The sequence below is a fragment of the Leopardus geoffroyi genome, chromosome D1, assembly GCF_018350155.1.
Source record: "Leopardus geoffroyi isolate Oge1 chromosome D1, O.geoffroyi_Oge1_pat1.0, whole genome shotgun sequence".
NCBI lineage: Eukaryota > Metazoa > Chordata > Mammalia > Carnivora > Felidae > Leopardus > Leopardus geoffroyi.
The window spans coordinates 53,129,259-53,154,882 of record NC_059329.1 but is presented as its reverse complement, the minus strand read 5'-3'; the positions used below and the strand labels follow the sequence as shown (position 1 = coordinate 53,154,882).

The 25,624-nt window shown below is 46.8% G+C and overlaps 1 protein-coding gene across 5 annotated transcripts in view; it reads right to left on the bottom strand.

Moving 5' to 3' along the window:
• The window catches only part of TENM4 (teneurin transmembrane protein 4), a 2,911,279-nt gene that overhangs the window by 503,696 nt on the left and 2,381,959 nt on the right, over positions 1 to 25,624 (bottom strand). For all 5 annotated transcript variants that reach the window (XM_045483835.1, XM_045483839.1, XM_045483838.1 and 2 more), the window contains one exon: positions 10,599 to 10,700. In XM_045483835.1, coding sequence (XP_045339791.1) covers positions 10,599 to 10,608 — 10 coding nt within the window. In that variant the 5' untranslated portion in view covers positions 10,609 to 10,700. The remainder of the gene's footprint in view (positions 1 to 10,598; positions 10,701 to 25,624) is intronic.

Sequence of the window (25,624 nt, the reverse complement as noted above, 5' to 3'; positions counted from 1 at the left end):
CACAGGATAAGATCTCAGAAAGAGATGGTGATGATAAGAGGGATGGACGTGGGTATGGATGTGGGTAAGGTATGGAAACTACCCCCCACCCCCCGCCCCGGCTCTCTGAGCATACTTTGTGGACCTTAGGGGAAAAATATGAAAAACTGTCAACCAGTAATAATCAGGGAACCCTAACTGATGAAGTCCCATGCTCACACCAAGGAAGGACAGGGGTGGCCGCTCTACACTTCTATTTCCAACAGTGTAGCTGATTACTCACCCTAATGCAGTATACAGAAAAATGCCAGATTAAGTAAACAAACAAATTTATTTTTAAATATAGAGCTGAGCAGTCAGGAAAGAGATGGAAATCCTTAGCGGTCAGAATAACCACGAGATAGCACAAATTCACAAGTTACAAGCAATGAGTGGGTGACAAGCCTGGAGATATCTCCTGCTTCTTAGTGACCCGGGATGTTTAGTTTTTTGTTTTTTTTTTTAAAGGTCTCGAGACAGTGCAAGTGGAGGAGGGGCAGAGAGAGGGGGACAGGGGATCCTAAGTGGCCTCTGTGCTGACAGTAGCGAGTCCCATGTGGGGCTTGAACTCACGAACTCTGAGATCATGACCTGAGCCTAAGTCTGACACTCAACCCACTGAGCCACCCAGGTGCCCCTGGGGCTTTTAAAGAGCCAAGGAAAGTCACAGTCCTGCAGAAGATGGAAGGGAAACTGAGACTCTCATGTATAGCTAAGACTTAGAAAAAAAAAAAAAACATTTACACTTTGGTGAAAAGGTGAATCAGAAAAACATAAAATCCCACTCTGAAGAAGGAGGCAGGAAGGAAACTTGACCCTAGGCCCGGATAGAGTGGAAGGAAAAATTTTAAAAGGCTGAGAATTTCCAATCACACAATGGCCCTCATGTGGGTCTGGAACTTGACTATGTATTAACCTTGTGGCCAGGAACACACACACACACACACACACACACACACACACACACACACTCCAAGCCAAGCATTTAATTTAAAGTAACCCCAAGGTGGTGGTTCCTCCAGGTACCTCACAGAAATAAATGCAAATCCTTTCTGGAGCAGTGAATTTTCAGCTGAGACCTCAAAGGAATCTCACAAAATTTTAGCGATCATAAATCCACAATTGAAAACAAAAATCACAGAGCACGTGAAGAAACAAGCCACCACAAGCAAGAGAGAGCAGAAGCAATGAACAAATGAATCAGAAATGGGAATGCTACGGGTACTAAAATGATCAGATTCAGAAAATGAAATGTGTACAATATTTAAAGAAATATATACAAGTAGTCAAAGTATGCCAAGAACAGACTATCAAAAAACATAAAGCAGACTGAAAGATAACCAACTAAAACTTCTAGAAATGGAAGGGCTGATGTATGGGCTTCTCCAAACTGTTGTTCTAAATCTGGCTTACAGTTTTGGAATAAGCTTTGGTGTTGGAATGAGAAAGCTAAAATGCTCTGTGACTTGGGCCAATCACTGCCTATCTCTGGGCCTCAGTTCCCCCATCTGCAGGTGAAAGGGTGGAACTAGATCACCTCCTAAGTCCAACTCTATTAACTCATATTCTATAATACAACAGATCACATCCATTGGGCACCTGTTTTTTTGTGCTACCCTTGACTATCAGCATTTTACATGATTTTTTATCTTTGCAACAGCTCACTGAGGTATGGGCTCTTATTATACCCAATTCACATATTAGGAAACTGAAGAAGACAGGGATTAAGTAGCTTTGCCCAGAGTCCAGAGCTGGTAAGCCATGTGTGGTCTCCACTCATCTGATTCCAGAGCCCACATTCTGGACTCTTAACATCTGGGATCTAGCACTAGGATTCTCTGACCTATCAGAAGTCTCCCATGGCAAGGGACAGCTCAATGGCTAGTCTAGGCTGTCAACAGCGACCAGAATAGGTGTTCCAGTGGGCAGGTAAGAATACCATGGAGTTCATTATCAATAACCAAATAGTAAGTGCATTCTATGAGTAAGGCCCGTGCTTATTTTAGACAATAGGTATTTGTAACAGAACAGCAAGCAGTGACAGATCGCTGGGGCTTACCTTCTGAATACCCTTTGGAAAATCCTTCATTCTGAAAGCACTCCTCTATACCTTGGTTTTCTCATGTACGAAATGGGGATGATAATGGTACCTAATATCACTGAGTTGTTGTAAGGATTAAATGAGCTAGTACAAGTCAGGAGTGTTGTAAGCATGCCACAAACTGTAGTTCTTTCTTTTTATTATTTTCAACCCAGTGGGAGAAAGTTGGGTTTTGTAGCAGTTGACCTTGATTCAATTCCAGGCTCCCCCCTACTTCCCAGCTGTGTGACTTAAAGTCATTGACCCTCTCTGAGGCTCCATGGCCCCATCTGTGAATCAGAAATAACAATGCTTACCTCCCTGGTAGTTGTGAGGGTTAAATGGACTGTGAAATGCCTAGCTCAGTGGCTGACATATAATAGGTACTCAACAAATGTCTGTTCTCACCCCTGGAGCGTTTTCTGCACACTCGGCTTTTCTACCATGGTTAGAATCCAAAGAGGCAAAGGATTCTGTGCTTATAGATGGTGACTCACCGTTCTTTTCCACCAAGGGAGCTTTCACAAAAGCAGTGGGGGGTGGAAGATGTCTAAAGGCATCCATTTCACAGCAGGTAAGTCAAGGCAGTAGTACAGCGACAGAGGTTCACAGCCTCAGAAAAGGGCCTTCAGGCCATGATCTGCTGCTTTGGTTTAACTGGCCACTGAGATGTACAGCTGAAGATACAATTAGCACCAGGAAGAGAGCTCTACCATTATGAGGATTTGGTCATTGAATTCACCGAGGATAATGACATTGACCTTCCTGTTTGGAAATAAACCAGGTATTTGGCTTGCAAATGGCTCTCTGATCATCCTGCACACCCCGGACTGCGCAGCAGCACCACCCGAGGATGGGGACAGGTAAGTAAGGATGTGATGGGGGTTTCAGAAGGACAGTGACGTCTGGAGCAGTGGTTGTGTCACTCTGCCACCCCAACCCCTGCAGGCCCGGGGAAGGGCTGGTGTCCTCACATGGCTTCCTGAAGAAGCATCAAAGACTGAGACCAAAAGTGGTCACCTATAGGGATTTCTTTTTTTGAGCAAATAGGGAACTCCTGTGACACCTTTCGGATTTCATCTTAAGTGACCTGCTCCTACCTCTTTCTCCCTAAGACCATCTGTGTATTCAAGCGGCCCAGGAACTTTGACCAAGGAGATGCTCGGTGCTGAAAGACGATGGTGGCATGGTAGAGTGGTGGGCATTCCAGGTGCTCTGAGTCAAAGCTGAAGGTGCAAACTCAGGGCGGGAAAAGGAACCTCGGAGGAAAGGTGGTCTGGGAAGCACAAGCCTGAAGCCAGCACAAGGATACCAGGGGTCACTGCGGCACTGCTCAGCACTGCTGAACCTTTCGGGTCCCTGCTGAGACCAGACTCAGCATTTTCTCTGCATGTGGAGGACAATGTAATGTTCCCAAACAGACCCGGCTTCAAACCCCAGCCCCTTCACGTACTAAGACATCTATGTCCCTGAGCAAATGATACTCTTGTGTCTCAGGAGTATCCCCATTTTCCAGTGCCCAAACGGTCTCATCGAGTCCCAGACATAATGGTTTTCATAACGAGGATAGAAACATGCCATGCGCCCGGTATAGATACCAACTCATAGTAGGAGTTCAATAAATATTCATTTGTCTTTGCTTAACTGACATAATCGACACCATATGTGACAGTACAGTCAGCCTCATCAGCCTGGCTTGCCACACTCACTATTGATTGAAGAACTGGGGTGTGCCATACAGGATTTTATCTCCAAGATGATCCTGAGAAGAAGAAGATCTGTTCTGAGCCCTGTGATCACCAACCAGGATGGCCAGTTCTGGCAGAGCTGACCACCCAGTAAGTCATTAGTGTCCCCACTGGCTAATATCTCCACTGTGGCCATGTCTTCTATGAAAAGGAGGCAGTGCAAAGGAGATCATCGACTGTCTGTTGTGTGTGGGGAAGTGGCCATGGTAGACTCCAAAAGGGTGGAACAAAGAGGCATAACTGGTGTTCCTGTTCAACTTTCCAAGGGCTAAAAAGTGTATTTGGAAAGAGATGATGGAAACACAGCTTTAAAAAGCAGTGTGGTAACAGTAAACACTTGAGGTCAGACAAATGGGGCCAAGCCCCTGGGGAGCGGTGGCGAAAGCAATCATGAGCTTTAAAAGCAGACTGACTTATGTCTGAATCCCAGTTCTGCCGCTTACAGGCAGGAAGGTGTCCTTGGCGAGGGGAGAGGGAAGGATGCCTCAGTTTCTTCATCTGTAAAACAGGGGAAATACCCGAACTGCTATGATGATTAAATAAACATGATGCATGCCTGGCACAACAGTGAGTGCTCAGTTAGCTGTTAGTTTAATTCCTCCTTCTTTCCCTCATTTCCCATTCTCCTCTAGAGTAGTGACGTTACTTTATCTGCTAGTGAATTAGAATTAGTAGCGGATGACTTTTATCTGTCTGCTGGTGACCACAGTCCTCTGTCCACATAAATCTGTAAACCATCAAGTAGAGACTTGTGCAAAAACTTCCAATGGCTTCTCACTTCTAAAACAAGAGTAACAAAAGGCCCAGCTCCTCTGCCTGGACCCCAGGGCTTCCACCCGTAGGCCTCAACCTCCCAACCACTCCCCAGCTGCAATGCTCACCCTAGTGGCACCCATCAGTAGGCTGGGTGTGGAGGAGGGCTCAGCCCAGCCTTGGGGATGTCACGGATGATAAGAAAGGCTTTCCAGAGGCAGGTGCATCCAAAGTTAACCTTAAAAGCACGAGGAAGATTTTTGCCGATAGACCAAGATGGGAGAAGGCATTCTGGGCCAAGTGAGTATCATGTGCAAAGGCCTGAGGCCTCGTAGCCAGGCTTCAGTCCAGGCAGATTCCTATTACCTCTCCACTCAGACTGTCCTCACGTCCCTTCCTCTCTTTACCAGACTGACAGATGACCACTTGTGCACTCCCTGCTGAACTCCAGTAAGGATCTCACTTCTTGTGCCCAGCTTTCAAAGTGTGGCCCAGAGATCCCTACAGGTCCCTGAGACCCTTTTAGGAAGCCAGTGAGGTCAAAGCTACTTAAAATACTGCCCTTTTCATCCTTGTCCTCTTATGAGTATACAGTGGAGTTTTCTAGATTGAATGTAGAGGCAGATACATCTTCTGTTAAGCCAGATATTTGCCAAAATATAAAACAATGCCACTCTATACATTTTTGTTTGTTTGGAAAAGTCATTTTTCATTAAAATGTGTTATTTATGTTGATATAAGCTTTATTATTGTTACTTTAAATGAGCTATAAATAATGATTTTAACATTTTTTCCCAGTGCTAATTACCACTTTGACAAATTTTAACAGACATAATCCACATAAACAAAAACTCTCCGGGGTCTTCAATAATTTGGAGGAGTCAAATAGGGTTCTGAAACCAGAGAGTTTGAGAGCCACTGCTTTAGGAAATACTGTGAAGAGAGCCAGATGCATAACTAACCCCAGAAAGCATTCTCAGAGGGCAATTTCTGCCCATTATTGGGAAAAGAGACCACAGGCAGTCTGTCCCTGGCTGGACCCTACTGTCATGCTTGTCGCTCTCTGTTCCTCCTTCTTCTTTCCCTTCCTGTCAAAACCCTAATGGCAGACCAGGCATCTCACTCAGCAGTAACCTCTTCGCCAAGTTCAGGGAGGTGTGTTGACCATACACTGTCAGGAAGGCAGGGCCCAAACAAATAACTCAGTGTCTCTGATTTGAACTTTCCTGATGACTAAAAATGTTGAACATCTTTTCATGTGCTTCTTGGCCATTTCTGTTGTTTTCTTTGGAGAAATGCCTATTCAAACTCTTTGCCCATTTTTGAATTAGGCCCTTTGTCTTTTCATTGCTGAGTTTAAGAGTTCTTTATAGAGTCTGCATACGATCCCTTCTAAGATCTATGACTGCAAATATTTTATCCCATTCCGTGCTCATCTTCACTTTCTGTATCCTCTGAAGCACAAAAATTTTTAATTTTAATGATATCCAATTTATGTATTTTTTTCCTCCTTTTTGTGTGTGCCAAACCATTTCCTGTCTAATTACAGGTCATGACCATTTATGCCTATGTTCTCTTCTAAGGGTTTATAGCTCTTACATTTAGGTCAACAGTCCATTTTGAGTTAATTTTTGTATATGGTGTGAGGAAAGGGTCCCACTCTCTGCTTTCGCACGTAGATAGCCATTGGTCCCAGCACCATTTGCTGAAGAGATGACCCAGTCACCTCATCTCGAAAATGGGCTTTAAAAGACTACCTTTCAGGGTGCTTTTAGCATTCAACAAGACAGAGAAAAAGTGCCTGTGGGGATTCCTGGCACATAGCAGACAACGCCATAACTGAAGGATCAGACAGTGGATGTGAAAGCACTCGGAAACACTGGTCATCATTACTATCATTTGACCAGAACTTTTCCATTCCTAAAGGTCATTAACATCCACAACCCCACCGGCGTGTCATAAGAAACCTGTAATAAATAACCCTCAGGTCAGTGGCTTGTAACCCCTTTCCCAGGAACTCCCTCTCTGAGAGACTCTGGAAATCCTTTTCCTCTCCCCTTCCCCTTTTTCTTTCTTTCTGCCTTAATTTTGCATTAAATGCTCTGGGTCTTAATTAATTAATCAATTTAAGATTGGTAACCCACTCAAATCTTTTTTGGCAAGTTGGTGGGAAGGCATGAATGAACAAATGAGTCAATCAAGTAAAAGGTTCCTAAATTAAAGTCAGAAAAGTGAAGCCCCTAGAGCTAAAGCGATCACCCCACACACAGGTGTCAAAGGTGAAACGTGGGACACTACTCCAGTGCTCTCCACTCCTGCACTCCCCCTCCCATCCTGGAGAGATCCTTTTAAACCAGTCTCCCTCCTCCTCAGTGTTTGCAACACCTCCCAATTTAGTTTTCTCTCTGAATTTCATTAGTGTCCCATTTGCCTCATCTTCCTGATCTCTGAGGCAGGCGGTAAGCAGGAGGAGACTGAATTGGCAACAAGGGCTCCCTGCCTCCTGGTTGTGGGTGAGGCTACATGCAGGGGAGGAGGGTGTGGCCCCTGGGCTGCAATTCTACACACGCTCTGGTCCACTTGACTCAAGCCAATAAACAATAATGGGACTCTAGCTATGCCCCAGGCACTGGGGGCTCGAGGATGAGGAGCTGTGCTTGGCCTTGAAATCTCAGGCTCTCAGGGATGGATGGATAATGCCTGGGCCATGGGCTGCAGGGACTTCGCCCTCCTGGGCAATGTGAGTGAGCGAGAAAGAATGCGAGGTTAGTCAGGGGAGAATGGCAGTGGGGCCATTCCAAGAAGGGGGAACAGCACACATAAAGGCAGGAGGGTACAAACGATAGCGTGTAAGCAAATAACGACGTGGAATCTGTTGTGAAATTATCTGTTCAGTCATTCGCTCATTCAATATGTGCTTATGGAGTCCCTGTTCCAGGAGTAAGAACACTGCAGGAACAACCCAAAGGAAGTCCCTGCCCTCGTGGAGCTTATATTCCACTGAGGGAAACAGACCACAGACAAGCTTACAGAGCAACAGACGATGCAGCAGGTGGAGAGAAACGTCACATGGACGAGATCAGGTGGAAGAAGGCACAGGAAGGACTGGAAGGAAGAGTGGCCGCTTGCATGGGGCGGTGGGTGCAGGCCTCCCACCCTCACCTCCTCTACCTTGCTCACACCACTGGCCTCACACACTTGTGTTGAGCACTTTCCGGTGCATGCGTGCTCTGCTCACTTTATTCACTGCAGTTTCCTTTGCCTAAAGAGCCTTTCCCAAGACTGGAAAAAAGGCATCTCTGCCTTATGCCGTGCGGTAGGAATATGTTTATGGTTCAATGGACAGTGAAGAGGCCAATGGTGTGAGTGAGGGGTGCATAGGAGAGATGGGGTTGGACAGGAGACGGGCTGGCTGGTGTAAGTCCTAGTGGGTCACAGTGAGGACTCGGCCTTTCCTCCGCCAAAGATGGGGGTGCACAGCAGGTTTTGAGCAGAGAAGTGATCCGATCTGACGTGGCAGACCCCTGGGAGGGAGAGTGGTAGCAGAGTCTATGAAGGGGCCATTGCAATAATCCAGGCCTGAGAAGATGGCTTGGACCAGTGTGGGGACAGAGGAGGTGGATACACAAGCCGAGGAGGGGACAGAAGCTGATGGAGTCAGTGTAAATATAATACAGCGTGCAAAAGGAGGGACGGGAGGGAGAGGAGGCCAGAGAGGAAAAGCAGAACATTCTTTTTTTTTTTTTTTTTTTTTTTTAATTTTTTTTTCAACGTTTATTTATTTTTGGGACAGAGAGAGACAGAGCATGAATGGGGGAGGGGCAGAGAGAGAGGGAGACACAGAATCGGAAACAGGCTCCAGGCTCTGAGCCATCAGCCCAGAGCCTGACGCGGGGCTCGAACTCACGGACCGCGAGATCGTGACCTGGCTGAAGTCGGACGCTTCACCGACTGCGCCACCCAGGCGCCCTGAAAAGCAGAACATTCTAGACAGAAGAATCTGCCTGTCCCAAGGCTCAGATTCAATCTCACCCTGCCAGACTCAGACCCCACTACTTAGATTTCTGAAATTTCTTCCCTCTCTCCTTTAGTTCAATAAGCCTCACTCAGGGCCCAGCTCTATGGGTGGCACCAACATGGGATGAGCGGTCCCCCGTCTCCCCCCCATCAATGTCTGGCCTCCACGAGGCTCCCTCTGTTGTTGCTGAAAGCTGTGTCCACATGTGACACCCGACAGGATGCTGGGGGAACCTGGGGGAGAAAGGCGGGGATGGGGAGTACAGAGGAGGAAGGAGAGAGCACATTTCCTGGGTTTCAATGGTGTGGGAGGGTGAGACTGAATTTTTTCTTCTCACGTTCACGCATTACAAGCAAGCATGGTTGTGGTGGATGAGTTCACCTTCAGATTAGTTATCTTACCTCCCTGAGTGGACCTCAGTTTTCATATCTTAAAAATGGAGTTGTAAGGACTACCTCATGGGGTTCCCTGAGTTACATGAGATTCATAAATCAAGTACTTGGCACAATGTCTCACTAAATATGACCCCATTTTACCTGCCCTTCTATATGGAAAGCTAATAATCTTAACAGATCTCCTCAGAGAGCCATGTGGGGGTATGGCTGAACACTTATCCCAGGCTGTAGTTACACAAGCTTCAGGCTGACAGCAGAAGCCAGCTCTGTTTCCATTCCCTGTTATCTCCCCAGAGCCTAGCGGGGTGCTGGGCTTATTGTGAGCATTCAGTGTGTCCTTGTTGAGTTGCTAAATAAATGATTGAATCAGAGGTTACGTAAGATCTGGGCTTCAGCACTTTTTAGCTGGAAGACCTCAGACAATACAGTTAATTTCTCTGAGCCTCAATTTTCTGGCCCGTAAAACAGAAATAATATCTACGGTGGCAGAAGCAGTTATCATTGCTCATCAAATAACTGTATTTTCCCCACATTTCCCAGAGCCCGAGGAGTCAGTCTGGACCCTGTGACTCATTCTGGCCCATAGGCCGTGTGGCGTTTCTGGACCAAAGCATTTAAGGGCCAGTGCTCAATCTTCTGGTTCTCTTCTTGTGCTACAGAGACCAAGGTGGCTGCAGGTTCTACCCAAAACACAGCAGAGCTCTCATCAGCCTGGCTCGAGTCACTAGGTAGAGCACAGTCCTCTACGTCCCTTGGTCAGACATGTAGCATGAGCAGGAAATACACTTGCTCATAGAGCATAACTAAGCCGAGTGAGACTCCGCGTCCACCTTGCAAGACTGCTGGGAGATAAGAGATCGTGTTTGGTTCATAGTAGGTTTTCAGTAAGGGGCTTACTCCCTGCATCCTGGTTCCTCTGCTTCTTCAGCCTTCTTCACCATGACCTAGCCTCCATCATGATTCGACTTTCTTTAGGTAGAAACATCCTCCTGCTTTTCTGATGCAACCCAGGTGTTTTGTACTATTTTTTCCATTGTTCCTCTGCACAGCAATATAAAGAAAAGCCTCCAGAGAGCCACTCTGGCTGGCTGGACCTGGCCTCCAGCCCACCTGTCCCAGGAGCCACCCACTTACCTCCTCCTGCCCCACTCTCAACTGTGCCTCTGATCCCACCCCAGCTAAGCTCAAAACGTGACCATCAGACTCTGGACACAGCCTCTAATCTCCTGGATCCCAGAATGATCCCGACGGCTGCTGTTGCCTCTGTGGTCCTGGACCTGCGTGGTGCTTCCTGGCCACCAGCTCCCACATCACATCCCACCTGGATGCCCGGGCCCTGCCTGCCACTGCCTACTGTGCCGGCTGTTGGCTTGGCTTCCAGCACCCAGCACTCCTCTTACTGTATCTGCTCCCTGAGAAGGCCACCTCCACTTTGGGCTGACCTCCTCTACTTGCCATGCTGCTTAGTGGCAAAAGCCTTCAACCAAAAAGCATGCACGATTTCAGATTCCAAGATGGCACTTCTCATTAAGACCACAGGTTTGCAGTTGATGACACAGAAAATCAGAGCAGACAAGGGGACTGACCTGGCTCCATGTCAGCACGTTCTGAAGAGTCAGCAGTGTCCCTGGGCCCTGCAGCCCTCTCTCCAGGGCCATGGGATCCTGGAGGACAGGGCGGGATCCTTTCTGTTAAAGCAGAGAACACAGACCCTACTGAGTGAGGTGGCAAGATGCCCTGGACCCTTTCCCACAGATTTCTAACCAGTAGCCGTTGCAAACACACACCGATGAGGGGAGGGGCTTGTTCGTGGTCCCACCAACAGAGGTGACGGAGGGAGGGGGGGAAGTGGGGGGGGTCCCAAATACCCTGTGAACCTCACAGGAACACATTTCCTTTATGCAGCCTTCCTGGGCGGCCCTGGTATACTCTGTTCTCCCATCTCATCTTGTGCCGTGGGAGAAATCATCTTGCCTGACCAAACTCCTCAAGGGCAGGGACTGCAGATAGGTTTTCTTTACAATCCTGGTGCCCTGCAAGGACTTGGAGCAGAGGTGAAACTGAGTGTTTTGTGAAGAAGGATTGACTGGGTGCTGTGATGGAGGAGGTAGGCTGGAGGTGGGTGGGGGATGGGGGATGGAACACGGGCACCAGGCCCTGGCCCCCCTCAACAGTTTTATCATTGATTCACCAGGTAAATAAATACGTCACTGCATCTCTTTGAACCATGGCGTCCTGCCCTACAAAATGGCGATCTTCACTATGATATGCCGTATGGGAGTGTTGGGGGTCACCTGGCCAAGTTCCTCACACACAAGAGTTCTGGCTATGTGCACCTTCTCGTCACACTGCAACCTCTAGAAAATCACATCCTGTCTTTGAGCCTCTGTGTCCTCATCTGAAGGAGGAAAACTCTGAGCCTGGTGAGGTCCTTTTTGCCCCGAGAATTCTACGATGATGAATTTGAATCATCTGTGATCCCAGTGCCTAAGGAGATATCTGCACACAATGAAAGTTTGTGAAATGAGTAAAAGAAATCGTACCCCCACTCAAAAGAAAAGCAAGGGGAGGCTCGCAGGTTTTAAGTCATCTGCCTCAGGTCACTGTAAGAGGAGGAAGAACATTTGAACACAGGCTCTCACAGACCCAAGATCTGCTTACTTTCTCCTGTACCAACTATCACACACATTGAAAACACCACAAAATGGCTTTTTATGTAAAAGACACACTAGGCTAAAGAACAAGGTATGAAAGACGCATTTAGGCATCTGAGGTAAAAATTATTTTTGAGACATTTCCCGAATACCTATTTGCTAAATATATGCAGGAACCTGACTAAGAAGACTTTATTGTCCATTACAAGGTGAGGACTTACTGGTAATCTCTGTTAAAAACACAATTTTCCTAAGGGTGACCGTTTACTAGCTTCATCTGAATTTCACGTTTCTTTATTGTAAATTCTTGTTATTCTAATCAAAGTAGAACTGTATTAGGCAAGAACATTCACCAGGCTCTGCCCAACTGCAGAATATCCCTTCCCCAACTTCAGGGGCCAGCCTCCTAAACACCCTAGGAGAGAAGACCTGTTAGGCAGAAATAGAATTAACAGGACAAAGTCTGGAGGTAAACAAGAAAAGCCTTTATTTAAAAAAAAAATTTAGTGTTTATTTTTGAGAGAGAGAGAGAATGAGCTGGCGAGGGACAGAGGGAGACACAGAATCTGAAGCAGGATCCAGGCTCTGGGCTGTCAGCACAGAGCCCAACGTGGGGCTTGAACTCGTGAACCGTGAGATCATGACCTGAGCCAAAGTTGGACGCTTAACCGACTGAGCCACCCAGGCACCCCAAGAAAAGCCTTTCAAAATCACACTACATTCACTAAAATCAGAAATGGGCAGTACACTGCATAGCATAGGATGATCATTTTAGGCATCTTGAATGAGCAGTCACGGCTACTGTGCCCTTCATTTCTCCTTACCATGCCTTGTTCATTGTAAGCTTACCCTCCACAGTTTCAGGGAGCAGCAAAAGATTGTTTTGCTATAACAATGTGCAGGGTAAGAGGCACTTTCTCCTGTGTGTGAGCCTCTCCCCATGTGCCCACCATCTTGTGGGTTTTAGGACTCAGAGCTCTTGGCTTTGCCCACAAGGGTCCTGCAGGGGTCCTGGTCATGTGTAGTGACTCAGACAAAATACTCAGGGTCTCTCTTAAACCCCTCTCCTTTGTCCTGGTCATAAAATCCCATTCTGCCTCCGTAGCTTCAGGCCGCAGCTCGTGCTGTGGACCCTTGCCTGGGCCTTACGATCCCTACCCTGTTAAAGAAGCTGCTGAACTAGTTTACCTCCTCTTCCACCTTCCTCTTTGCCAGGGCTTCAGGGAAAACCTCAACACCTTTTCTCCTGTTTATGTCTTTTTCAAGTCCTATCCCCAAATTCCCTCTTTTTTCAAGTATCTCTCATAAGCACCACAATGACTAGGAGTGAAACGAAAATACTCATGGGCAGACCGAAGATTTCAGAGGTATTTATGTACTAGCATTTCGTGGAGGACAACCCAGTTAGGAAGGGATTGTAGCATTCATTCATTCATTCATTCATTCCCTCGCTCACTCACTCATATAGTTGAGAGTTAGGTGTCGTGCAGGATGCACTGATGACTTAAAAGCAAATCCTGCCCTTAGGAAGCTCACAGGCTGGCAAGGAACAGTAAGGCCTGGCAGTTTTTTTTTTTTTATTTTTTTTTTAACATTTATTTATTTTTGAGACAGAGAGAGACAGAGCATGAATGGGGGAGGGTCAGAGAGAGAGGGAGACACAGAATCCGAAACAGGCTCCAGGCTCTGAGCTGTCAGCACAGAGCCCGATGCGGGGCTTGAACTCACAGACTGCAAGATCATGACCTGAGCTGAAGTCAGACGCTTAACCGACTGAGCCACCCAGGGTCCCCAAGGCCTGGCAGTTTTGTAAGAGAGATACAGATGAAAGCCAGTGAGAGCACAGAGGAATGAAGAGACCAGCTTGGCTGACAGATCAGGGGGCACTTACTGGACAACATATAGTTTCAGCTCAGCCTTGCACCAGAGGCAGTATTAGGCGGACGGCTTGCGTATACGGCAGGTGCTTTGTATGAGGGAGCCAGGCACAGGAGGGGAAAGCATGGCAAAGAATGTGTAGTGCAGCCTCCCAGAATATGGGCTGTGTGGAGGGGAGCAGAGTTCGACACACCTGAGAGGTGACGGACAGGGCCCTGAAGACCAAGCCAGAGAAGACAGCCACTATTCAATAAGTAATCAGGAGCCATAAAGGGTTTCTGAGCAGAGATGTGACATGACTGGAGGTCTACTGTAAGAAGATGAATCTGGCAAGGCTTGCATAGTATGAATTGGAAGGGGAGTAAGTTCCTAATTGTGTGCCAAGCACCAGGCAGAGTATTAGGTGCTGGTTGGTATTTGAGCTCACGGACCTTCTGAACAACTGCACTTAGGCAAGCATTATCCCTCCAGGCTTACAGTCAAGAAAAGGAGACTTTAGGGAATTTAAGCTGCTTGCCTCTAATCCCCCAGCTAGGAAGCAGTGGAGACGAAATCTAAACCCTGTTCTTTTTCTTTCCAGGTGAGCCATAAAGCATGCTGTGACCCTGTGCTCGACACCAGGACACCTGATACTCCCAGTACACCTTCTGCTTCCAGAGCACCATCCTGTCTGCCCTAGGGTGGTGGAATGTGATTGCTTCCTGGACTGCCTTTGAGAGGCCCGAATGGAATTAAGCACAGAGCACCTTTGCTTCTGTTAGTTTTCCCCAAAGTGAAACAAACAAGGAGATAAGACAATGCCTTGGGTTGGGTCCCAATCACCAGACACTGCAGTCTCTTGCAAAGAATTTCAAAGGTAGCAGGACACCATACTCCCCCGCCTCGGAGGGGAGCATTGCTTTTGTCCTTCCCTTCGTAGCTAAGCCATGGTAGCAGGAGCAGTGGACTCAGGAGCCTGGGGCAGGATCTTTTGGATACCCAGGAATCTACTTGGGGCACATACAATGTCCAGGAGGGGCCAAGCATTTCTACACTCTGGGCCCACTTCATTCACTGTTTGGGAGGATTGCCCAGAGGACTCAATACACCTGAACTGGGTTGTCATACCCACAGCCTGGAGATGACCATGGATCACTCCCATCAAGATGCCTGCTATTAAAACTTGGGGCATTTTCAAGGGGAAAGAGAAAAGATTCCCTCATTCTATCTACAGGGCACAGTGAGCTGCATATACCTGACAGTCAAGAGGATAAGACTCACTTTCTTAGAGGAAGCCTGGTGCGGTGACAAGAGCAGGGGCTTTGGAAGCAAACAGAGGGGTTCCAGATCACACCACACCCAGCTACTGGCTCTGCGGCCTGGGCCAAACTGCTGGGCTCCTTCCATTTCCTCATTATTCAATGCAAATGACTATAAGGCGATTAGGCTAATGGCAGACCCTCGGCACAATCGTAAGGACATATAATTTCTTCTCTTTTCATGTTCAACATTGTGGGCATTGCTCTCACAGTGAGGTTGCTCTCCTCCCCGTAAAGTCCCAGTTGAAGAAATGGATTTTGGAGGGGGGGAAATGCTGAAATTACAGCAAGTTGTACACATCCTTGACCGAGTGCTTATTACCAGCATCTTATAATTATTTGCCAGCATGTCTCCCCCTTCCACTGGCCTGGGACCTCCCGGAAGACAGTGATGGCTGTATCTTCAATTCCTAGCACACAGTTATGCCTTTCTACCTTAGTTACTTCATTGTAAGATCCAAACAAACCACAGAGGCTGCAGCTCCTGTGGCATTTTTATTTTCCCAGCCTGGTTTGAAGAATGACTTTTAAGCAACACCTCCATGAGCACATCCGATCCTCTGAAAACTGTCTCATTATCATGGAACCATTAGCACAGAATACTTCACCTTGTTACCCTGCTAAGAGCCTTGGTTTCTAATCTAAGCCAATTACATATGTGCCGACATTTTCAATAACATCTTAATAAAACCAAACCTCCCAGGTCTCCAGATGGAGAATTGGACCAGGTTGAGAGATCTGGGGTCTATCTAACAGGATACTGGAAGGTGCCTGGCAGTGGGGAAAGAAATGAAGCATCAAAACTGTATTCGATTGTAGGGTGCGTGGACCAGGGTAAAGGCTTCGTAAAGGTTAATTCCCTTCCTTCCCCTGAATCCAGGGAAAAGTAAAGCCATGAAACTTGTTGCAAGTAGATAGGGAGAGAAGGGGAGATAAACCACATTCCCAAGTCCATTTAGAATATGGATTATTTTTTTTTAGGTTTTCTCCCTAAGGACTGAAGGAAGCAGGTTATTTCATTGTAATTATGGGCAGCTGCAGCTGTTGCTTGTGGACTCAAAGACCAATTTTTAGATTAAAAAGAAACACACAGAGACACAAACTCACCAACAGAATCAACTCCATACACAGAACAATACCTCCTCCAGAGAGTGAGTCAACAGGATGAAAAGATCTGGACGGTCGTGCTTGAGACACTCAGATCCAGGTGGAGCTCCTTGGGTGGGCATGCTCCCCTGTCTTCCCCTCCCCCCTCACCTCCTCTCCACCCACCACGTGCAGGACGCAGGACCAGCCGGCGAGCCACGCAGGGCAATGCAATGTTTCCCGTCGAGCAGCTGCACCTTTTGAATGCACACAGGGGGAAATAAAGGCAGCAGATGGTTTTATGTAATCTTCCCATGAATTTTTAACTGGTCGTCCTCATTCATGATAGGCCTGAAAGACTTTTTTTACAGGTCCTCTGTGGGTCCAGCAAGCCAGCCCCAGACTCGTGGTGCGGACACGTCCGTTTTCACAGGAGAGGTGGGCGGAGCTCATTTGCTATTTTGTGGCCTAAAGGCGGTCTCCCGGTTTCCATTCAGGATTCTCTCTTGGGGCGCTCCCTCTGGGTACTCTCAAGGGTTTCTGAGCGCTGACCACGGCAAACGACGGCTTGTGAATCCTTCACGGGAGAGCTGCCCAAACCTGCAGCACGTGATTTGTCTTCGAAAGGACTGAAGATCCAGGCTATGGCAGGGATGTTTGTCAGAGAGAAGGTGGAGTGGAGCAGGGGTGCATTGCAGGGCATGACTGCCTGGGAGTAAGGTGGAAGACACTGGGCTCCCAGCAGAGAAGGATCATGTGCTTACGTGCGCAAGAACGCTGCCTAGAAGACTGAGTTTACGTCTGGCATCAAGGAAGCGCACACGAGGGGGTAAACCATTCTCAGACAGCCGCAAGTGCTGAAAGGCAACCCGATGAAGTCTGTGGCACCAGTGCGGTGTCTTCTCAACTTTCTAAAACTTGCTTTTACTTAACCACTGTTCACCTTTAAACCCTCCAAGCACACCATCAAAATTTCTGGGATTTGGGGCACCTGGGTGGCTCAGTCAGTTAAGCATCCGACTTCGGCTCAGGTCATGAGCTCATGGCTTGTGGGTTCAAACCCCGTGTCGGGCTCTGGGCTGACAGCTCAGAGCCTGGAGCCTGCTTTGGATTCTGTGTCTCCTTCTCTCTCTGCCCCTCCTCAACTCACGCTCTGTCTCTGTCTCTCTTAAAAATAAAAAAAAATGTTTTTTCAAGAATTCTGGGATTTGTATGTGCAGGATAATCACACACACTTGTTCTTAACCACCAGGGTGCTCCCAGCTCTCCGGGCCTTCGCTCGGCTTTGTGGTCAGCCTGTGAAGCCTCCCCCTCCTTCTACGTCTACCAGCTCGTCCCCTTCCTTTGGGAGCCAGTGCAGATGGCAGCATTTTCACGGCGCTGTCCTTGTATCATTCACAACTAAGTGTACCCCACGCCAGAGAGTCACTGAGCCTAGGTGATTCTCCCAGTAACTCCTAGGAGTTGCCAGAGCTCTGTGTAGGTCTAGCACTCTTCCATTCCTTCTTTCAAATGATCACGTCACTGGTACTATTCCAAAAATGCAAGTGAGACCCTGCTGTTCCCGGCTGGAAAGCCTTGTTGCTGCCCAAGTGTCTTTGCACAAAATCCAAACCCTGCCTTACAGCAAGCAGTTCTCTTCACTGTCCAGCCTGGCCACTCTCGCCTCAGGCCCTCTGTGCTCCAGCCGGACCAAGGGGCCTCTAACACTTCACGGACTTTCCTGTTGCCCTTTCTTTGGCCTGAGGGCCCCTGGAGTGCTTGCTCACGAGTCTACCGTGTAGCACCCCATCTTATTCTGGGAGAGCATCTCCCTGCTTCTGGGAGCCACTTTTTCCACTGCTCCCATCAGGAGGGTTCTGGGAGTCATCAGTGCTGTCTGGCAACCACTGCTGGCTCTGTGCTTGGCAGCCACAGGTGGGATCACACACCCCAAGAGGGCCATGTCACTAACTGTGGCCAGTGGGTTGGGAGCAGAGGTGTACCCCTTCCAGGCAGAAGGTTTAAATGCCAACTGAGGATGCTCTGGAGCTTCCTTTCACTCTGGCACCATGACGGGCAGTTGGGATGGTCTGTCGGCCTGGACTCCTGGGGGATGGCGAGAAACCCCTCCACCCTCTTACCACATCCACTGTCCACAGTGGATATGCAGAGTATGAGAGAGAATGGGCCCTTTGACAAACACCACTACTACTGGGGGGGTGATTTGTACTCAGTATTAATTAGCTGATCTGTGGATACATAGGTCCTATGAGAAATGTCATATTCTTAAAGGACTCTGACTCCCTGTCATCACTGATTGCTTCAGGGCTGGGCACCTTAAGGAAGCTGGGTCAATCATAGTTCTGGGGGCTCCAGCTGCCCTCGGGAAGGGCAGAACCTGATCAGAGATTGACCTGGTCAAAGACCAGATAGAATTCTTCCCTGGGTATTGAAAAAGAATCTAGTCTCTGGTAGTGAAGACTTTAAGACGGAAAATCTTGGGAGCCATTAGCGGCCGTGTGGGCGTATTGTGTCCTCCCAAAAAGATATGTTGGAGTCTCAACTCCTAATACCTCAGAATGGGACCTTATTTGGAGACAGGGTCTTTGCAGAGGTAATCAAGTTAAAATAAAGTCATTGGAGGGGTGCCTGCGTGGCTCAGTTGGTTAAGTGTTCATCTTTGGCTCAGGTCATGACCTCATGGTCCATGAGTTTGAGCCCCATGTCAAGGCACTGGGCTGACAGCTCAGAGCCTGGAGCCTGCTTCAGATTCTGTATCTCCCTCTCTCTCTCTGCCCCTCCCCAGCTTGCATTCCGTCTGTCTGTCTCTCTTTCTCTCTCTCAAAAATAAATTAACATTAAAAAAATGTTTATAACATCATTGGGGTGGGCCCTAACCCTATATAACTCTTGTCCCTAGCAAAAGGGGTGAGATTTGGACAGACAGACATGGAGGGAACACCACACAGAAAGAAACTCCCAGAAGCCAGGAGAGCGGCCTGGGACAGACCCCTTCCTTCAGAGGGAAACATGCAGGGAGCATGGGCTTGCCAACACCTTGATCTGGACTTGGAGCTTCCAGAACTGTGAGACAATACATCTCTGCTGTTCAAGCCCTTCAGTTTATGCTCCTTTGTGACCACAGCCTTAGCTCACTAATACAGAGGGGAAAGCTGGCCCCTCTGAGAGAGAAGGAAGCTCACAAGAGAAGCAGACCAGAGCAACAAAGAAGAGACAGAACAAATTTAAACAGAACTGAATTAAAATTCCCAATCCCAATTCTACTGCGTCTCTTTGCATTTTCTCTGGCTGGAGAGTTCCACTCCTTGGATTCTATGAGGCAGTAGTAAAAGTCCCTCTGTGTTGAATTCGTTAATCCTGAGGTTTCTGTCACTTTGATCCAACAGAAGCGACACAACTATTAATTTTTAATTATTATTACTGTTAAGGCAAAGAAAAGGAAAGTACCGCGAGTGACTCCACCTGAAGCTAAATTTACCAGATGGGTGACTGATGGACCAGGCGGCTGCTTTCAAATGCTGTCCCAACATGTTCCAGCAAGAGACAGGGTCCCTCCTGTCTGGGCGCAATAACCTTCATACATTCACACAGTGTAATCCTCTTGGTTTTTCTTTAATCCGGTAACAGCTAGAGTAAAATCTGAAAAGGATTTTCTTCTGCACAGTTATGCCTTTCTTCCCAATCCAAACACAACTGCATGCCTGGCCCCCTGAAATGCTCCAAAACAAAACAAGTCCAGCCCAAATCCCTCATCTCGTTTCATGTTATTTTCTTGGCTGCGTAAACTTAGGGGCCTTTGTTTCTTCTGCTCTGCCCTTGGACTCTTCCTGTCCACATTCCCCTCTGTCTGGGCTCCCACGCCAGCAACAAGGGCTCCAAGCTAGCGGAGGAAGAGAGAGGCAATGGGAGGGATGGCAGGCTGCAAATGACTAACTGTCTCAGACAACAGCTGGAGGTTCCCCGAAGCAACTCACCAGCCTTCTAGAATAACTACTGAACACAAGCCCTCTGCGGAGAATATGGTCGGATAGTGGGGCGTGGGCTGAAGCTAATCATTTAAGGTGTAGCTGAGACCCTGGGGTTGGGGAAGCAGCCTTGGAAGGAGGAGGGTAGGAATACATAGTCAGGTAAATCCTTTATCCCCCCGTGAGTCTAGCCAGCTTGAATGTGACTTCTTGTGTCAGTTAATAAACTGATGTAGGGAAGGCCGATCATTAATGCAATAGACACCAAGGAGCTCGGTTGTGAAACTTCAGAATCCTTTGCCAGGTTAGGGTGTCCTGAGTCTCTGTAGGGAAGCCAGGAGTCTGATGAAACTGAGACAGGCCAAGAAAGACATCTTTCAGCAATTTCAGTGAGACATTTAAGTCTTAATATGATATGGCTTGTTTGGGTGTTGTCTGTGGGGGTACCTACAACTATAAAGGGTTAGCCACCACCCTTCTAAACTCAGAGAGGTGGCAAATCAATCCTTTATTGAGAGACGATGGAGATGGGAATAAAAGGGAATACTTTAGTGACTGCTGAGAGCCAGAGCATCCTTGGTTACTAAGGAAGACTTTGGATGTGAAAGAGTATCCATAAACAGACCGACAATGGCTGGGACCGAGAAAGAGACACAGGGGAAAAGAGCTCACCAGAAACTGAGGGACGATGGCTTGCAAGCTTTCCATGAGACCCAGCCCTTGCATGGTGGGCAAGTTTCCTAGCAAAGGTCAGCTTCCCGTGGTCAGGGCAGGGGACTCTGGGATCCAGGATGCATTTGCTTTCTGCTTCCGCTCAGGACCTTGTCACAGGTGGCTTTTTATTGACTGACCCAAGGGTCCCAGACCAATGGCCCCCACAAGACCTGAAACGACCACCAGGTGTGGAACAGTGAGGCTGTTAATGAACTGCCACATGCTTTACCTCCCTGGAAACCTCTATTGGTCTCAGAGAGGAAGCCAGCCCTGAGGCTTTGGCACAGACACATCTCAACCTCAGCATCCCCACCCACCTTCTCCCATCTCACGTGCCCACCTACACGGACACATATGCTTATTTCTACCTTGGTGAAATTAATAACATTTGTGGGGGTGGGGGGTGAATGAGTTGGAAAAAAAGGAATCCTTTCCAGAGATGGGAAAATCAAGGAAATTTGGGGGTTACCAATGTGTTCCTACTTGGGTTTTTTTTCGATTTTTGTGTTGTAACATGTTTCATGGCTTTTTACAAATTATTTTTAGAACTATTTAGATTCACAGAAAAATTGCAAAGAGAGTTCCCACATACCCTGCACCCAGTTTCCCCATGATTAACATCTTACAATCTTATAATCGTATGGTTCTTTCGTTATAATCGACAAACCAATATTATGATATTGCTATTAACTAAACTCCATAGGGTATTCAGATATCCTTAGTTTTTTTATGTATATTTATCTTTTTAATTTTAATGTTTATTTATATAGAGAGAGAGCAAGCGGGGGAGGGTCAGAGAGAGAGAGAGAGGGAGACACAGAATCTGAAGCAGGTTCCAGGCTCCAAGTGGTCAGCACAGAGCCTGATGCGAGGCTTGAACACATGAGCCACAAGATTGTGACCTGAGCTGAAGTCAGATGCTCAACTGACTAAGCCACCAAGGGACCCCTGGCTTTCCTTAGTTTTTACCTAATATTTTCTGTTTCAGGATCTCATGCAGGACACCACATCACATATAGTTATCACAGGTCCTTAGGCTCCTCTTGGTTGTGGTAGTTTCTAGGATTTTCCCTGTTTTTAATGACTTTGACAATTTTGGGGATATGCTAGAAAAGTATTTTGTAGGATGCTCACTATTGGAATTTTTCTGGTGTTATTCTCATGAGAGGACTGGGCCACTGAGAGTACGAGACTCGTCTGTTTTTAACCCTTTCTTGGCTATAAAAGCCATGCCTCTCAGCCGGGTGGGCTATTGGCCACTAGCTCAGAGAGCAGGTGTGGTAGCTGTGCTCTACCCTCACCACCACATTCACATGGTCACTGGCATCCTTGCCCCTTGGGACTCAAAAAAGCCCTCACAGTGTGGCCGCAGCTGACCTCTCCAGCATCAACGCCTGAATTTTCTTTCCCTTTCCTCTTGCCACACTTGACTTGCATACAATTTCCCAAACATGCCCACAGCCTCTCACTTTCATGCCTGTGCATTTGCTGTTTCCTCTACCAAGAATGCCATCCCTCCCCTGGGCTAGTGAGGACCTTTCTTTTCCATGCTACACAGGGCATTTCTGTCCATGCCTGACAGCCTGACTTAAAATTGTGATTCCCTCCAACAGTCCCAACCACCTTCCCAATGTTTCTCCACAGTACTCTTCAGCATCTGACATGCTATTTGTTTATGAACTTGCTTACTGTTTGTCTCCTCTGCCAGAGTATAAGCTTCATGATATCGGTCTATTGTGGCAAGGGCTCCATTAGAACAGTGCTTGGTATGCAGGGGATGCTCAATTTGCTGGATGGATGAATGAATGACATTGCTGGAGTATTACATACACTTTGTATAGTTGTTTGGGTCTGTCTCTTTTTCTTCCAGTGGACTATGAACTTCCAGGGGGAAGGGCCAGATCCTATTTAACCAAGGAAAGTCTTGCTGTGAAACTGAATAAAGAAAGCCTCATTTAAATGGATTTGGAAATTCTATTCCTGAAATCATTATTACAGTATACGTTAACTAACTTGGATTTAAATTAAAAAAGAAAAAAGAGTGGTGTCAGTTTCCAAATACTAGGAAGCATATTTGTAACTGAGGCTTGTACCATGTTGGGAAAGCCTTCTATGCTGTCATTTGTTCTTGGCGTATCGTCACATGTCCTTTGATAGATGTTCCAAAGTTCTATGTAAAATGTGGGTTCAAAATTCTGCCTCACTGTATAGACCATTAGGGCTAAGATTTATATAATACAAAAATGAGAGTATTGCTTTAATGCAGAAAGGAAACTAAACTGTCAACCAATTGTTGAAACCAACAAACTGTCAAACCAATCTGTCAAGCAGTTATTTATTTATTTTTTCATGGCAAAGTTGTCTTATAGCCAGTTAGTTAGGCAGAGAAAATGTTTGTATGAAAATCTTGCAGTGAAAATGCTTTTGGCAAAGACGCTTACTGCAAAACTGGCTAGAACCAATAAGAACTCCATGTGGGAGTTGCTTAATTTGCTTACTCAGGACCACAGAATTTTAACTACAAATGTTAACTAGGATACATCTGGTTCAAATAGCCATCCTGACAATATCTGACTGGGGCTAGAATAGAAGGGGGATGTTTTTTAACATAAATTTTTTAAATAAATTGAGAGAATTCACATTATATATTGAACTATATGTATCATAGTAAAGAGTTAACTTAAATATGAAAAAATAAAATAAAATAAAATAAAATAAAATAAAATAAAATGGAGTTGGGAGGCCAGAAGGTGGGGCTCTCACACCCTACCACTCGCAGGAAGAAAGGGGGTTCTTGCCTTTCCAACAGAAACCTACTTTATTATGCCAGCTGGAGGAGGGAAGATTTTTCTCCTTGCCCAACAACAAGCTCAGCCGATAAGAAAATACCACAACTCAGCCAATGAGAAACCTCTGAACTCTCACTTTCCTCCAATGGATTTTCATTCCAAAAGGCCCTTCTCAACTTCCTCTTTTCTCTATAAAGTAATGTCTCCCTCCTTTGATCTCCAGAAATGCCTATGGTTTGCCACAGCTTGCATGTCCCCAACTGTAATTCCTCTCCTATTCCAGCAATAAACCCATTTTGCTGGCAAGATAACCGCTGTTTTACTTTTAAGGTAGACGGCATGGAAGCTGCCATTTAAGCCATGCTTTATAGGCCATCTCAGGACATGCTGATCATCATTAGCCACTGCTCCTTCTTTTAGGACATCACTCATGCTCTCTGGAGTAGCATCTCCATGTGATTGGAAGGGACAGACAGTGCATTACACATGGTCAGAAGTTTAGAATCCAAGAGTTCCTGAGCAGGGGGTGAGGCTTTCTCTTTTTAGAACTGAATTTCTGACCTGAAACACTGCTCCTGCTCTGTTACTGGAAGGTCGAGACCGTTCCCAGGTGCTAACTTTGCAAAGCAGAGATGACAGCAGCTCTGACATCTAAGGACAGGGCTCCTGCCTCTCCCAGTAACTAGTGTGGGGACACGGACAACCTCTCTGAGCCTCAGTTCTCTCATCCAATAACGGAAATCAGATTATCAGGGTTGTCGTGAGGATCGACTGAAAAACGGATGGAGTACTACTTGGCAGTGAGAAAGAATGAAATCCTGCCATCTGCAGCAATGCGGATGGAACTGGAGGGTATTGTGCTGAGTGAAATAAGTCAGGCAGAGAAAGACAGATACCATATGTTCTCGCTCATATGTGGATCTTGAGAAACTTAACAGAAGACCATGTGGGAGGGGGAGGGGGGAAAAGTTACAGAAAGGGAGGGAGGCAAACTATAAGAGAATCTTAAATACAGAGAACAAACTGAGGGTTGATGGGGGGGTGGGGAAGAGGGGAAAGTGGGTGTTGGGCATTGAGGAGGGTACCTGTTGGGATGCACACTGGGTGTTGTAAATTATATTAAAAAAAAAGAAAAAAGAAAAACAGATGGAAAAGCACTTCATAATCTATAAAGCCCAGTCTACAGCACTTTTGCTGTCATCACCAATAAGTGACCCAGACCTCCTATTTTCTGAGCCTTATGACACTGTAGGAGCCATTTGGTCATCATAACATGGACAGGCAGCAGGCGTGGGATGGGTGCTACCAGGGAAAACTTTAACAACAAGTCCCTGGGCCTTATGAGCAAGATCAAAGTCAAAAGTTTGCGGTAAAGCACACACAGAAACTAATCATATGTTTAGAGTATGAAAGACGTGTCCTTTGGCTGCCTAGCAAGGGCCCTCGGGCTTAGAACTGCCCTTGTCCCTGTTTTTACCTCGAGTCTGCCTTTTATGCTTGTTTCATCCCACCGAGCTCGGTGGGGTGGGGAAGAGGTAGATGGTGCCTGCAGAAACCTACTTCCAAACCGCGGCTGGAGTTTTAGCGTGCTGATTATACATCTTAACATGAATGGAAGTTAATTTTACTTTACAATTCTGCATCACAAGAAGGAAATAAAGTAAAAAGGACATCAAGCTGGAAAAAAATATTTATAGCACGGAAGACAGAAGAGGGTTAATAGCCATTCAGTAACGATCTGGTGCCAGTTGAGGTGGGAAAAAATTTAGGACAACAATAAATCAATTGGGAACAGACATGGGTGTGTTCTACAAAAAGTATATTAAGTGAATAAACACATGGGGAAATGTTCAGTTCCTCTAGTAATCAAAGAAATACATATTAGAGTAAAAACAAAATACCACTATACCTAAATTAGTAACCCCCTTTTTTTTTGCCCCCACAATGCTTTGGTGCTAGTAATTTAAAGGTACTTATTTAGCACCTCTCAGCACAGAGCCTGCTTTGGATCCACTGTCCCCTTCTCTCTCTGCCCCTCCCTCACTTGTGCATGCACTCTCTCTCTCTCTCTCTCTCTCTCTCTCCCTCAAAAATAAATAAAGATTAAAAAAAAAAAAAAAAAAAAGATCTCTCTCCCCAAGGCAGTTACATAGCTTCTTCGCATATGCTAACACTTTTGATCCACCCAGCACTGAAGCTTGAGCAAGGCCCAGGCGTTGGCGCGG